Raw genomic sequence first — 15,702 nt, 5'->3', positions numbered from 1 at the left:
TAAGTGGGTATAGTACTCTATAAATAAGAGGCTACGATAGGGACCGAGAGGAGGAATTGGTTTTGGTCTCCCGATAAAATTAAGCATCCCGTGTTCGCCCCGAACACACAACTTAACTTTATCAATAATAATTCATTCCACTAGAGAACTATTATTGAACTACCGCACCAATCCTAAATTACATTTTTGGGCTCCTTCTTATTATGAGTGTGTTAGTCTCCCTGTGTTTAAGATATCGAATGTCCACTAATTAAGTGAGTTACTGACAACTCATTTAATTAATATCTTAGTCCAAGAGTAGTACCACTCAACCTTATCGTCATGTCGGACTAAGTCCACCTGCAGGGTTTAACAAGACAATCCCTATGAGCTCCTCTTGGGGACATTATCAACCTAGTATCTCTAGGACACAGTTTCCTTCTATAATCAACAACACACACTATAAGTGATATCATTTCCCAACTTATCGGGCTTATTGATTTATCGAACTAAATCTCACCCATTGATAAATTAAAGAAATAAATATCAAATATATGTGCTTGTTATTATATTAGGATTAAGAACACACACTTCCATAATAACTGAGGTCTTTGTTCCTTTATAAAGTCAGTATAAAAGAAACGACCTCAAATGGTCATACTCAATACACTCTGAGTGTACTAGTCAATTATATAGTCAAGATAAACTAATACCTAATTACACTACGACCTTCTAATGGTTTGTTCCTTTCCATTTTGGTCGTGAGCAACTGTTTATAATTTATAAGGTACTGATAACATTATCTTTTGCATGTGACACCACATACTATTTATCTACTATATAAATTAATTGAACAACTACAAACAAATGTAGATTATTTGACCAAATGTGATTCTTTATTCAAAACAAATGTTTACAAAAGCTTAGGCTTTCAGTATACACTCCAACAGGTCCGGGTGCCAGGACTGGATAAACTTCAGGGATAAAGTTTCAATGAGAGTTCATCACGTCAGTACAGTCCAGACATCCGGGAGGGGATCCAAGCGCCGGATGGGGCTATAAAAGAATGCTTTGACCAATAGCTTCAATACAACATTCCAATCATCTTCCGCTCCTGTGCGCTGCTCAGAAAACACTTCTACGTCACCCAAATGTCACTCTAACAACAGAAGACTTAATTCTTCAATTCTATAGATTATCAGTACATTTAATTTATTTTAGTTCTTCAAAAGTTGTAAATCTCTATTTGTATTATTTCAAATTGACAGTGATTATCCCATAGAAAGCACTCAACGAGTACTGACCTTGGAGTAGGAGTTGTTATAGGCTCCAAACAAAATAAATCTTGGCCTTGTTAGCATTGTCTCTTTTCGTCTCTTTATTTATTTCGTTGCGATTACTTTTTACGGGAACATTTTTCTAAAAACGTAAAACCTACGAGTGCTATTCACCCTTCCTCCCCTCCAACACAATGATCCTATAGGAGCAATCTAACCTATGTAATCCCACTAATTTGTGTTGCCTCCTGTCATTAGAAATCAACTATAAAGGATCCTTGCTTATATTATAGTAGTTAGGAGTAGCGAGGGGTGGAGTCAACTCAAGCCCAATTAGGGCTATAAACGAGCCGAGTCGAGCCGAACTTTAGGGTGTTCAAGCTTGTTTGATAAGGTAACCGAGCTAAGCCAAGCCAAACTTAAAATGAACCAAGCTTTTGAAATGATTGTTCAAGCTTGACTTGGTTTATTTTTTATAAGCTTGAGCTTGTTTGAAGTTTGGCTTGAGCTTGATTTGTTTAGATATTATCGAGCTCTCAATTCAAGCTTGGCTTGAGTTTGGTTCGAGTTTGGTTCAAGCTTGGTTTGTTTAGATGTTATCGAGCTCTCAATTCAAGCTTGTTTGAAAACTTTAGTTATTTAATTAGTTATCGAACTTGATAATTTAAATTTATTTATTTATTTTATTTTATTATTTATTTAGCATATTGAAAAGAGTTTTATTAATGAATATGGTTCGTGAACGTCGTTCACGAATGTTAACGAGCTGAATACATATGTGTTCAAGCTTATTTGTTTAGTTTAACGAGCTGTTCAAATTTGTTTATTTAATTAATCTTGTGTATATTGAACGAACATAAACAAGCTCTTACCAAGTCGAATACCAAGTTTGTTCACGAACGTTTAATTCATTTACAACCTTAAGCCCAATGTATGTAGCTACATATATTAGGTTCGAAAAAAAACAAACTTACTACAAGTCAGATAAAAAAAATTACTATTACACAACCATAAAAATAAATAAATAAATTATTATACAAATATTTGAATCACAACCGTTTGATATTAATATATTGATACTACACCAACATCTGACTCAAATAGCTAAATCTATGCTTGACTTGTGACTTTGTTGTAATTTGTGAGTTGGAGTCAGTCGCTATCCCGTCATTCAACGACGCCGCGACTTGTGAAGCAGAGAGCTTCAACAACGACACTATTATCAAGTCTGTTGTTGGAATTAAACCGAGAGAGATGTTCTTCGTAACGTATCCGTCAATAGTAATCACAATTTACTTATACTAAATCAATATCTTAACTCAGGTCATAGCTATTATAATAATATTGAAAATACATATATTTTTGAAATAAAATATTTAATCAGATATCTTTTTATTTTTTTTAAAAAAGGAATGCCCTTATGATTTACTTAATTTAGGTGTCTTTTGATTTTTTGCCATTTTATCGACCATGCTCACGCACGGCACGCCTCATTCCCTCCTGCCCTGGCATCCGATCGCTATCACCACGATCACCTCGCTATTATTCAGCACTAACGAACGGTCATTAAGTTCACCGCACATTTTTCACGGTACGGCGCGTCGCACGAAATACCCACCGACCCCATCACGATGATGGCCAGGAAGGATAATAAAAGGTAGCCAAATAATAAATAGTATTTAATATTTTGTTTATTTATCAGGAGGAAACCAATAAAACATGGAGACATATTTGTCATCGATTTAAGTTTCAGCAAAAGCGAATCCTTCGGCGATCTACTCACCTCGTTAGGGTTAGGGAATCGCCGATCCGCCGAGGTCCTACTCGTCCATGGCAGCCGATGGAGAGTCCGGCGGAGCGGTCCCTGCCTCCGCCACCATCCACATCCGGTGCTCCAACGGCTCCAAGTTCTCCGTGCAGGCGGCGCTCGACGAGATGGTGGGCGCGTTCAAGGCCGTCGTCGCCAGCAGCTGTGACGTGCCGGCGGAACAGCAGCGGCTGATTTACAAGGGAAGGATCTTGAAGGACGACCATACTCTCGCGAGCTACGGTGCGTCCTCAAGTTAGGTCTAGGTTTTAGTTGCCCGTGGAATACATATTTTCCCCCCGATCTGAATGGATCTTGCTTCAGGTCTTTAGTAGATCTATCTATCACACGATGTACAAATCTTTGGCATCGTTCTGGCGACCAAAGATACATTTCCCTGCTGTCAATTTTGCCGTCTGCTTTTTTTCCCCACTGCTTTGAATGGTGTTTTAAAATATATTTGAGCGAGATTGTCTATCTCTTATTGTTTATGGATTGTTATGGCACATATTATGATTGTCTGTAATGTGGCTGTGAAATTTAGCTAAATGGCTATTGGTCCTAGCAGAATTAACTATATTTATTTGTTTCATGTTATTCAGTCAAATTAGATTTTGATTGAATATGGCATTATTTGGGCATCTTCCCTGAATTTCATGCACCATTTTTTTTCACATGATATTTTTGTACTTTTAACTATGGTACTTGATGGTACTTTTAACTAGAGACTGAGCTACATCCGAGGGGCTATTTGCCAATGGATATGCGGATATGCAGATATGCCTTCTTTTTCTTAATACAGACTGACATACTGACATGCTATTGTTCGATCTTACTTTTTTGTCAGACCTTAAGTTGTATACTTGTCTGAATATTTTGGTTTCATGTTATGAAATGACTATAAGTCGCTTGAGTTGTAACTTATTATTGTTTCTAGTTAAAACATGTAGTACATTTTGGCATTTGTTTTGGTTCATTGATGTGCTTGCAGACTCTGCACAATTAACCATGATACTACCAAATATAAAATTACATAGAGTTCAATGAGAGATAGATCTATGCAGCCGATCCCAAATAATTGGAACCATAGCTTGGTGTTAATGTATAGTTTCATCTGGTTCTTGATACAATGAATAATTTGCATCACTAGCTGATCATCATACCTTTCTGAATAGGTGTTGAATCAGATCATACCATTCACATGGTTCGTGGTGGTGCTCCTTCTGCTGTGCCAACTAACAAAGTTGTGAATAACCAAGGTGTTTCAAGAGCAACAGACACTAATCCATCATCTACTTTTGGAGGTTCCCTTTCTCCGGGCTTGAGTGTTAATGGGTTATCTGGTAGTGGGACAGCTGGTTTATTGGGAGCTGGATTTCCAGAGCTTGATCAGATGCAGCAGCAGCTTAGTCAGAACCCTAATATTATGAGGGAAATTATGAATATGCCTGCCATGCAGAATCTCATTAGCAATCCAGATATAATCCGCAATCTTTTTATGAACAATCCCCAAATGCGTGAAATTATTGACCGTAATCCTGAGCTTGCGCATGTCCTCAATGATCCAAATACTCTGAGGCAGACACTTGAGGCAGCAAGGAATCCTGAACTCATGAGGGAGATGATGCGTAACACTGATAGGGCAATGAGCAATATCGAATCATCTCCTGAAGGATTCAACATGCTACGACGCATGTATGAAACTGTTCAGGAGCCATTTCTTAATGCAACCACTATGGGAGGCGACTCAGGGGTTGACATAGGATCCAACCCATTTGCTGCTCTTCTCAGAAATCAGGGTGCTGGACGTGGCAGTGGCAGAGAGACGTCAGCAGATTCCACTCTTAGTTCAGAGCCAACAACTGGGACTGTACCTAATGCCAATCCTCTTCCTAACCCTTGGGGTGCCAACTGTAAGTTTTCTTCCTTGCGTTATGTGATAATTTTTCTGCTAATATTTTATTCTTGCCTTTTTTACTGGTTTATTTGATTGGTAGCTGGAGGGTCACAGCCAGTCAATACACAATCAACTGCTGCAACTGCACCAACAACTCGTGGGTTAACTGGTCTTGGTTCACTGGATTTAGAAAACATGGTTGGCAGGATGCAAGATCCATCCATGTTAAGTCAGATTTTGCAAAATCCTGCTATGACGCAGATGATGCAAAATCTCCTTTCTGATCCTCAGTATGTGAACCAGGTAGAGTCTCAAGAACCATGGCTGATTTGCTGGACGTGGCTGGTGTCTTACTTTTGTTTGATAATTGATGCAGATGCTTAATTCGAACTCCAATGTGCGAAGTTTATTGGAATCAAATACTCAGTTAAGAGAGATGATGCAAAACCCAGATTTTATACGCCAGCTTATGTCACCTGAAACAATGCAGGTGAGTAGTATGTGTTGAAAAAAAAATCATTTTCTTTAAAATCTGCAATTTGAATAATTCTGTCCTGCAGCAACTTTTATCTTTTCAACAATCTCTGTTCTCCCACATTGGTCGGCAGCAGTCAACCACGTGAGTATCAATCGTCTTTTTATTAACTTGTATGATATTTTCTCTTTTTAGATGTGGTATGTACGTTATCCATTGGGCTTTCTATTTGTAAACTTACCTGTGTAGTTTATGTCACTTTGCATGACTCATTGTCTCTTCCCTCTACCATGTGCATGCACATATAGATAGGCAATCATTGAATCAAATATATTCTACATGTTACATTCTGTAGATTTTTTAATGCATCTATTTTTGAAATTGAGGTAAACTTTTTATGGACTTTTAGTTATGTTATTTTTTTCATATTGGAAATAGATCATTTAGGTGTCTAAATCTTATCTTCTATTTTGCAGGGAGCAAGAGCAGACAGGTCGAGGCACTGGTAACAATAAATTTCAACTCTCAATTGTTATACCATTATCTGTTATGGTTTCAATGTGCTAGTAATTGCTTGTTCTAGAGAACTGCTACTATAGGTGTCTTGTGATCAGTATTGATGATTTGCTGGGCAGTAATTGCAATTTGCAAACTTAATCCTGTATTAACTGCTTCTAACTTTTAAGTTCTGTTTCTCAAAATTGTAACAATACTGTTGCATTGAATATTAACTAGCACTGTAAACCATGTGGCAAAAAGGCGATTCGCTCGCCCCCAGCGCTCCCGCCAACCCGTCCCTAAGCCAACACGGAGGAAGTAAATCACGGGTGGCTACTAGCCATTAGTGCAAATGGCCAAGACATGGGGGAGGTTATGCTCGGTCACGCTGAGTTTCGACCCCAAGACCTCATGTGGCAACACCCCATGTCTTAACCATCGCATCGCTCCGAGGGGACACTAGCACTGTAAACCATGGATCAAGCTAATGTTGTTAAATTATACGGGCCAAAGTTTTCACATGATCCTGGGGTCTATATCACTTTTCCAAGTCAATGTGTGAGTTCATTCTGATTCATCTGATCTCAGGTTCAACTAACATGTTAAACTTGGTCAACCTGTATGAATGTGCTCAAGTCACCAACCCGTAGGAGAAACAGCAGTAGCATGAGAAGAAGAGGGAAAATTTCCTAAATGCCCATATTCAATCCATGCTCAGTTCCTACAACTAAACATTTTATGTTGAAACATGGTCACGCACAGCAAATTAATTGTCTTTGAGCAGACGCTTGCTACTCTTCTAATTTTAGCATTTCAAATCTAATTTCTTGAACCACATCTGGACTTAAATTTCTAATAAATAAGGAATTAGTTTTTCTAGTAGTTCCCTAGTAAAAAACCTTGTATTTTATATGTCTATTTAATGTATCCCATTAATCTTACACTTGATATAACTGTTTTATATACTAACTTAGCAATTATGCATAAGGAAGTAATTCACTAATCACTACCATTTCCATTCCCTTCAACACTAGCAACAGAGCTTACCATTTGACTGGGGTTAGGTATTGCACTGTTGTTGGTCAGAATCCAATCTCAAAATTTTCGTTTTTAATTTAAATCTTCAGTTCTACTGAGACTGCTTGCCTTATACTAGAATGCTATATAATTTACCGATTGAATAGAATAAACTGAGAATGCAACATGTTCATTTTCTTGAAATTCTATCATTATTTAATATTTATATAATTTTTTTTTTCTATTTATGAGCTTATTAAATCTACAATCAAAGTTCATAAACCCCATTCTATACAAGTTAGGAAGTGTCTCATGATCTTGGGACATGTATTCTGCTAAAAGCATGCATTTTAAAAATTGGGTTGGTGTTTGTACAACTTTTTTAGTTATATCTGTGATGCTATGCCTGCAGGATTTCAGCAATTGTTCTAGAGTTGTATTGGAATTCTTGTTAGATTATTATTCTGTGTGTTTGATCTCTCATATCATGATTTAATGCTGCTACTCAATATTTGATAGGCACACAAAACAACACAGGGATGGAGTTCCTGATGAACATGTTTGGTGGGCTTGGCACAGGAGGTCTTGGCATCCCCAACCCTTCAAATGGTCAATTTTCTCCTCTCTAATGGTGCTGATTTATGAATTCTTATCAGCGCTCAAGTCTATCTTGTTAAATTATTGGAAAGATCTACCAAAATTGGGCACTTGCTAATGAATAATTTTGAGCTTGGGCCTATACATACTTAATCTCAGCCCCCTCTCAGCCTATTGTATAAAAATACAGCCCTCGTATATAAAAACTTGCTATATATTAAATTAGTTACAGCCCTCGTATATAAAAACTTGCTATATATTAAATTAGTTAGTGAAACAGCTTGATGAACTGAGAATTTGTGAATTTTATGCTCTTGATAGCTCGTATTATGCAATAATTCTGTAATATGTTTTGAGTGGATTGGTAACATCTAAGGCTAATATCGGCATACTATTGATACAAAATATTGTTTTGAGCTTGGCGGACTGAAACTTTGTCAATGTCACACACCCTTGGCAAATTTGTATTGATCATTAAGTTCTTTAATGTAACCATTTGGTGGAATCACTCTTCACAGCTTGTTCTTATTTTGTCTAGGTTAGTACGCTTGAGTGCATTTCCATTAGTTGTATTTTTGTATAAATTACAAACGAAATATCTTTTATTCGGCTCTTTGGTTTGACAACTTGATGGGCTTAAAACTTGCCATTTTCATAACCTTGACTGTTTGCCTTTTGGTTGAGTGTGTATCATATAGGGTCATTTTGATGCAAATCTGATGCAAGATGTGTATCATGCTCCTTTGGTGAAATAGTGTGATAGGCAAAGGAGGGTATTTTGATACAAAGTGAGAAGAGGGACTGTTTGAGTATTTTCCCTAAACTACCTTAATGTGCATTTGAACTTTAGTTTATTTTAGGGGCCCTAAATGGGAAAATTTTCATTAACATGGACACGATTTGGGTATTTTCCTTGGTTATATTACTTGATATAAGAATCTGAACTTTATTTCCTTGTCATATTTGCAGTCCCTCCAGAAGAACTTTATGCGACTCAGTTATCTCAGCTTCAAGAAATGGGATTTTACGATACACAAGAGAACATCCGAGCGCTAACTGCCACTGCAGGGAACGTCCATGCTGCTGTCGAGCGACTGCTTGGGAATCCCAGGCAGTAACTCCACTTGGAATATCAGTACTCAGCTTGTGTCCTTCAATGAGTCTGTAAGGCTTACCACTTTTAAGATCTTGTCTGTAAGATTCAACAGTTTTCAGATTCTCCAATAGCTTGTTCCATCGGTTTTTAATTGTCAGCAAAAATGATTCGAGATAACGGCTTCTTTTTAACATTACCATATTTATTTAATGTTTATGTGCACATACAAGGATGTACCTTTGTTGATATCATATACTGTGAATAATTAAGAGTATCGAAGCAATAGTGTCATTAAGTCACCTTACTTTTTTTCCATTATTCTTTTCCGTCTCTTACCACATGTAGCAAGATTCATGCTGGCATAATTTTGAAAGGGCAATTTATATGCATTTTATTCCGATGGATATGATTTGGGTCTGAGGCCTTGAGCTTTGATGCGGTACCACGATGTTAGTGGCCGCATGATCGTCCTACATCATTAAGAGAAAGTTTAATAGAAATTCAAATTGACAAGTGTATGAGTGGGGTCTATGGAGATGATGGAATTTTCTGTTAATTTTATAGTTATTATCTCATAGACTTACCGACTTGAGCTTTGACTTTTCACAATCATGTGAGATGGAAGTCATTCTTGTAAATTTGCGACCCCTTTTTCGAGTAAAGTGATATTAAATTTGCAATCCCAATTGATGCATTTTAAAATTAAGTCCGCAAAACATATCAAATTTGCTACAAAAATTCTATCTTTGGCTTCACTTTAGAATGGAAAGGAATGATATCTACAATATACATCAATTTTAGCAACTAGGCTCTAGGGCTATAATGTGATGATAAATGGTGGGACTCCTTAGGCAATGAAATTAGTTGTGACGTTGTTTTATCTATACTTCTCAATTTATTTTGATGGTTGATGAAAATTTTCTATAGGACTATATCGGTAACTTCTAGAATTAGTCGAATGATAAGAGTTGATGATAAATTTTTGTTGGACTAGATCGGCTACCTCTAAGATTAGTCTAATGATAAAAACGAAATACCTAAATTATGAAAATAAATTTTAAAAAATAACAATTTGAGTTTAATAAACATTAATAAATCAAGATGGCCAATCATTATAAAAATTATGATCATAATTATAAGTAACTATAATAAAATTATTTTGATCTTTTTTGTAAGTGGCAAAAGATGATTACGTTTATTATCAATAAAATCAAGATAACTAAACAACAAGCGGAAGAGAGGGGGATGAGACCTTACGTGGCAAATCAATAATCATTTATGGAACTTAACTAAGTGATGTTATATATATATATATATATATAACATTATTGTTAAAAAGAGAAGTCAAATAATATTAAATTTCAAGTTGTAACCAGTTAGAATTGTTAGAACTTTCAACTCCATGAACAAGTACGAGTGTACCACCTCGCTCGGCATGGGCCATGACTTGAAGATTTTATTGGTCCAAATGCAAAATTCCAAGCAATAGCCTCGTTGTTTCCCTGTGGATCTCCCGTCTCTTTCTCGTTTGTCTTCGCTCCTCTTTCCTTCCCTCCTTCCGGCCACTTCTCGATCCCGCTTCCTCTCGTCCTGCAGCTCTAATACGCCCCAAAGCTCATCGGATCTCTCGCTCTCGGAGGCCACAGCGGATGCCACCGCGCTCGAGGCGAGCCACGGCCGATACCCCCACGGTGGCGGAAAATTAGGGCTTGGCCACGCTGGAAAAGTCATCATAAAGTGTGACACCGAGCGGTAAGGTTTCCTTGACTTGATTTCTTTCACTTGCTTCGCTTTCAAGGGCGATTCATGTAGCTTTTAATGATTCTGAGAAACACGCACACACACACACACACACTAATAGGTCAATGGACGAAATGTAGAGGCAGTGTAGTTTGAATGATTTATATAATAAATCAAAATGGCCGCCATAGGTTCAAGTTTCACTTTATGAATTACAAGTATTGCTGTTCATGTATTTCGCAAATTTCACTGTGCGCAATTAATCAAAACAACTGCTATGCTCAATAAATTGAAGGCTATTGATTTGTCCAATGAGAAATGGAACAAAAAGACTTTTTCTGCTTTCTATACACAAACTTGCGTTGAATTTGCACTTTGAGCAAGTTGAACATGGATTCCAATAAGTATAATGCAATCATGCAAGGCCACCTTTGGGAGAAAATATAGGTGTTATGCATTCAGGTCAGTAAGTGATTAAATATATCTATCATTTTTTATTTTTAATGCAGACAATTTCAAAATCCACGATGGCTAATTTTTTTTTAAAAAAAACTATCATGTGTAGTATTAGTCAGAATGTGAGGCTTTGTGCTCTCTTCTTCAGAGATGGCTTTGTTGAGCTGAAGTATAGGGGAGGGGAAAAAAACTCTTGTTCTATGCCACTGATATGAACTTGATTAGTTATTTCTGGAATTCATAATCATAGAAAAGAATCTTGCACTGATCTGAGCTTAGTTAGTTATGTATGGAATTCGTAATGCTTTCATATTGCCTTATTATATATAATTGCTGTGGAAGCTTAAATGCATGCATTCCTGTCATGTTAGGTTTCTCTACAAAGATGAGAAAAAGCTGGGATGGGATCTTTGATTCTGGTAGCCTATCTGATGATAGCTATCGTGACAATGTACGCATTGAGCCCATTTTCCAAGCATTTCTTTGTCCACTTACGAAGCAGGTTATGAAGGATCCTGTTACAATTGAGAATGGACAGACCTTTGAGCGAGAAGCAATCGAGAATTGGTTCAGGGATTGCACAGATAGTGGAAGGAGGCCAACTTGTCCATTGACACAGAAAGAATTGAAGAGCACTGACGTAAACCCCAGCATAGCTTTGAGGAATGCGATTAAAGAATGGATTAAAAGGAACGAAGTTGCTCAGCTTGAAAAAGCATATAGGACACTTACTTCAGAGAGTCCAGAGATTGAGATTTTACAGACACTCAGTTACATCACACAGATTTGCGAGAATGGCAGGTCAAACATGCATATTGGGTACATTTCTGAATTGATACCAATGATCGTTGACATGCTGAAGAGTGGTAGCAGGAAAATGCGAGTTCAGGCACTTGAAACCCTCTGTGCCATAGCCAAAGAGAGTGATGCTAATAAGGTTATTTAGGATTTGCATACACTGATGAATTTGAACATATTATTTCTTTCTCTTTTGGTGATATATGTTTTGTTTTTTGTTACAGGAAGCCATAGCTGCAGGGGAGACTATTCAGACAATTGTGAAAATTTTGTCACATGAACATTCTGAAGAGACAAAGGAAGCAGTGTCTTTGTTGTGTGAACTTTCAAAATCTAGATCTTTGTGTGAAAAGATAGGAGTAGTTAGTGGAGCAATTCTTTTATTGGTTGGAATGGCAAGTACTAAATTGGAAAACAATATAACACTAGAGAAAACACTAAAGACATTGCAAAATCTTGACAAGTGTGAAGAAAATGTGAGGCAAATGGCTGAAAATGGAAGACTGCAGCCACTGCTTACCCGCCTACTGGAAGGTGCTATTCACTTAGTGCTCTCTCTATTAGGCTTCTTTTTTCTTTTCAAACAAATGAATCAGGCTGCTTTTATGTGCTCATATGTTCTCTTTTTGTCAATTTCTGTTGCTTTTTTTTTTTTTTTTTATTATGTTCATTGTCTTCTGGATAGTGTCCTCTATCTCGTACAAGAATATCTTTTTATTTTACCTATGGTGCTAGTGGTTACTTTTCACGAACAAACAAGTTAATTTCTGGTTGTTCTCTGAGGTGGTGATTTTGGATCGATTAAGTCTCTTATTAAATGTGCATCATTGGTGTTTTTCAGGCAAATTTATTTAAATTCTAGATGCAACTTTTCAGGTTCACCGGAGATACAACTTACTATGGTTTCCTACCTTGGAGATCTTGTCTTGAGCAATGATGTGAAAGTCTCTGTAGCTGAGACAGCCGGTTCAACATTAGTTGATCTAATGAAGAGTGAGAGCAACCCAGCAAGAGCAGCAGCCCTCATGGCTTTCAATCAGATTTCCTCTAATGAAACTAGTGCAAAGATACTTATTCAAGCTGGCATCCTTCCTCCACTTGTCAAAGACCTCTTCGCTGTAGGCATCAACCAGCTTCCTACGAGGCTGAAAGAGGTGTCTGCAACAGTTTTGTCAAATCTTGTATCTTCAGGCGTTGGTTGTGATTCCATCCTGCTTGATCAAGATCATCGTACATTGGTTTCCGAAGACATTGTTCACAATCTTCTCCATTTGATCAGTAACACTGGTCCTGCTATTGAGTGCAAGCTTCTTCAGGTTCTTGTTGGGCTTACAAGTTCATCTACTACCATCAAGAATATAGTTGCTGCCATTAAAAGCTCAGGTGCTACCATTAGCCTCATTCAATTTCTTGAAGCTCCCCAGAGAGAGGTTCGAATGGCTTCTGTAAAACTTCTGGGTAACATATCTCCTCACATGGGTACAGAGCTGGCCAATGCTCTTTGTAGTACTTCTGGCCAGCTAGGTTGCTTGATTAGTATCATTGCTGAGAACAATGGTATCACCGAGGAACAAGCAGATGCTGTTGGTCTGTTGTCCAACCTTCTTGAGGACTACTACGTAACCAGGCAGCTTCTTGATGAAGGGGCCTTCAAAGTAATGGTCTCCAATGTGGTCAGTATCAGGCAAGGCAGTACTCGTGGGGGTCGTTTCGTGAATCCTTTTCTCGAAGGGCTAGTCAGGGCTCTGTCAAGATTCACTTATATTCTAGATGACAATTCTGATGCCATTGCTCTAACTCGTGAATATAACCTTGCTGCCCTTTTTGCTGATCTGCTTCAGATCAATGGTCTTGACAATGTACTGGTTGCCTCCGCCCTTGCGCTACGAAATCTCTCCAAACAGTCACAACATCTCACAAGGATGCCAGTTGTTCTAGAACCAAGATCTTGTTTCCCTATCTTTTCCTGTTGTCTAAGCAAGCAACCTGTTGTTAGCGGGCTGTGCAGAGTTCATCATGGTTCCTGTTCAGTGAAGGATAGCTTCTGTTTGTTGGAAGGGAGGGCAGTAGAACAACTGGTTGCTTGTCTTGATCATACAAATGTGAAGGTGGTGGAAGCTGCCCTGGTAGCTTTGTGCACTCTATTGGACGATGAGGTGGACATTGAGCAAGGAGTGACAGTCTTGGACGAGGCCGAAGGGATCAAACCAATCCTAGAGATATTGTGGGAGAACCACACTGAGATACTCAGGCAACAAGCTTTGTGGGCCATTGAGAGGATCTTGCGGAAAGAGGTGATAGCTCATGAAGTCTCTGGGGATCGAAATGTTGGGACTGCCTTGGTTGAAGCATTTCGTCACGGAGACAGTAGGACAAGGCAGATTGCTGAGCGAGCACTGAAGCATATAGACAAATTGCCAAAATTCTCTGGAGTTTCCACCGAGAAAGAGGGATGAGAAGTGTAAAAGATGGCAAGGTTTGTATTTTGTTCCTTCGTTCGCTTTTAGGCAACATTAGAAGTTTCTGAGTGAAGAGCCAAGACAAAGATTAAGATTGTCGTGTTAAATCTCGTTCCTTTACTACCATCCACAAATATCTGTTGTTTCAGAGCAACTCCACTGATGTGATGAACTGCTAATTGCTGGACGAGGGATAAAGCACTGTGTAATTGCTGGACGAGGGATAAAGCACTGTGTATGGATTTTGTATGTATTCTTCTTGTTCATTTTGTCCAGTATTCTGTTTGATTCCAATTTGTTTGGGGTTTGTAAATGTTAACACATTTTGGATGAATGAATGAATTATATTTCGAATTACAATTGCGATTCTTGAGGTATTTTAGATAGATAAGATTCATATGGTTGAGAAAACAGGCTGATGAGTCTGATGATTAACTTGTTCATCTCAGGCAGTTTATTCTTGGAAAAAAATCAAAATAGCACTTTTTTTATTATTCAAAAAAAGATATTTTATTCTAATTTTCATTCAAAAATATTCTTTTTTACTAGATTGTTTAAGGATACAGGGAAATCCATTTATAACTTGACATTCTGGCCTGAAAGCTTGGAATTTAATTTCTGACTGAATGGTCGAAGAATACGGAGAAATCTGCTTATAACTCCGTGATAAAGTTCGAAAGTCTGAAATTTAACCTCCGACTGGATGGTCGAAGGGCACGGGGAAGTCCGCTTATAATTCGACACCCTGGTCCGAGACTTCGGAATTTAACCTTCGATCGGATGGTTGAAGGACACGGGTAAACCTGCTTATAACTCGACACCCTGACCCGAGAGTTTGGAATTTAATCTCCGACCGGATGGTCGAAGGGCACGGAGAAATCCACTTATAGCTCGACGCTAAAGCTCAAGAGTCTGAAATTTAACTTTCGACAGGATGATCGAAGGGTACGGGGAAATCTACTTATAACTCGGTGCTAAGGCTCGAGAGTCTAGAATTTAACCTTCGATCGGATGGTTGAAGGGCACAGGGAAACCAGCTTATAACTCGACACCTTGGCCTGAGAGTCCGAAATTTAACCTCCAACCGGATGGTCGAAGGGCATGGGGAAATCTGCTTATAACTCGACACTCTGGTTTGAGAGCTTGGAATTTAACCTTTGATCGGATGGTTGAAGGGTACGAGAAAACTCACTTATAACTTGGCGCTAAGGCTTGAAAGTATGAAATTTAACCTCCGACTAGATGGTCGAAAGGTACGGGGAAACTCGCTTATAACTCGACACCCTGACCAAAGAGTTCAGAATTTAACCTCCGATCGGATGATCGAAGGGCAAAGGGAAACTCGCTTATAACTCGGCACCTTCGCCCAAAAGTCTAGAATTTAACCTTCAATCGGATGGTCGAAGGGCACGGGGAAATCCGCTTATAACTCGGCGCTAAGACTTGAAAGTTTGGAATTTAACCTCCGATCGGATGGTCGAAGGGCATGGGGAAAATCGCTTATAACTCGGTACCCTAGCCTGAGAGTTTAGAATTTAACCTTCGACTGGATGGTCAAAGGGAACGGGGAAACCCTCTTATAACTCGGCACCCTAGCCTTAGAGTC

General features: G+C 38.3%; 2 protein-coding genes across 2 annotated transcripts; both read left to right on the top strand.

The window, feature by feature from the left end:
* Nucleotides 1-2,939: 2,939 nt before the first annotated feature.
* Nucleotides 2,940-8,917, top strand: LOC121980726 (ubiquitin domain-containing protein DSK2a-like). Its single transcript, XM_042532904.1, has 8 exons — nt 2,940-3,306; nt 4,239-4,976; nt 5,061-5,263; nt 5,337-5,450; nt 5,521-5,579; nt 5,912-5,940; nt 7,470-7,559; nt 8,517-8,917. Exons 1-8 carry the CDS (start codon nt 3,087-3,089, stop codon nt 8,663-8,665), a joined length of 1,602 nt encoding a protein of 533 aa, XP_042388838.1. The 5' UTR covers nt 2,940-3,086; the 3' UTR covers nt 8,666-8,917.
* Nucleotides 8,918-10,115: 1,198 nt separating this feature from the next.
* LOC121980725 (U-box domain-containing protein 44-like) lies at nt 10,116-14,453 on the top strand. The gene is made up of 5 exons (XM_042532903.1): nt 10,116-10,395; nt 11,211-11,776; nt 11,862-12,171; nt 12,514-14,113; nt 14,246-14,453. The coding sequence occupies exons 2-4, from the start codon at nt 11,225-11,227 to the stop codon at nt 14,091-14,093; spliced, it is 2,442 nt and encodes an 813-aa protein (XP_042388837.1). The 5' UTR covers nt 10,116-10,395; nt 11,211-11,224; the 3' UTR covers nt 14,094-14,113; nt 14,246-14,453.
* Nucleotides 14,454-15,702: the final 1,249 nt, after the last annotated feature.

The sequence above is a fragment of the Zingiber officinale genome, chromosome 5A, assembly GCF_018446385.1.
Source record: "Zingiber officinale cultivar Zhangliang chromosome 5A, Zo_v1.1, whole genome shotgun sequence".
Classification (NCBI taxonomy): domain Eukaryota; kingdom Viridiplantae; phylum Streptophyta; class Magnoliopsida; order Zingiberales; family Zingiberaceae; genus Zingiber; species Zingiber officinale.
This window is presented reverse-complemented; position numbering and strand designations above follow the sequence as displayed.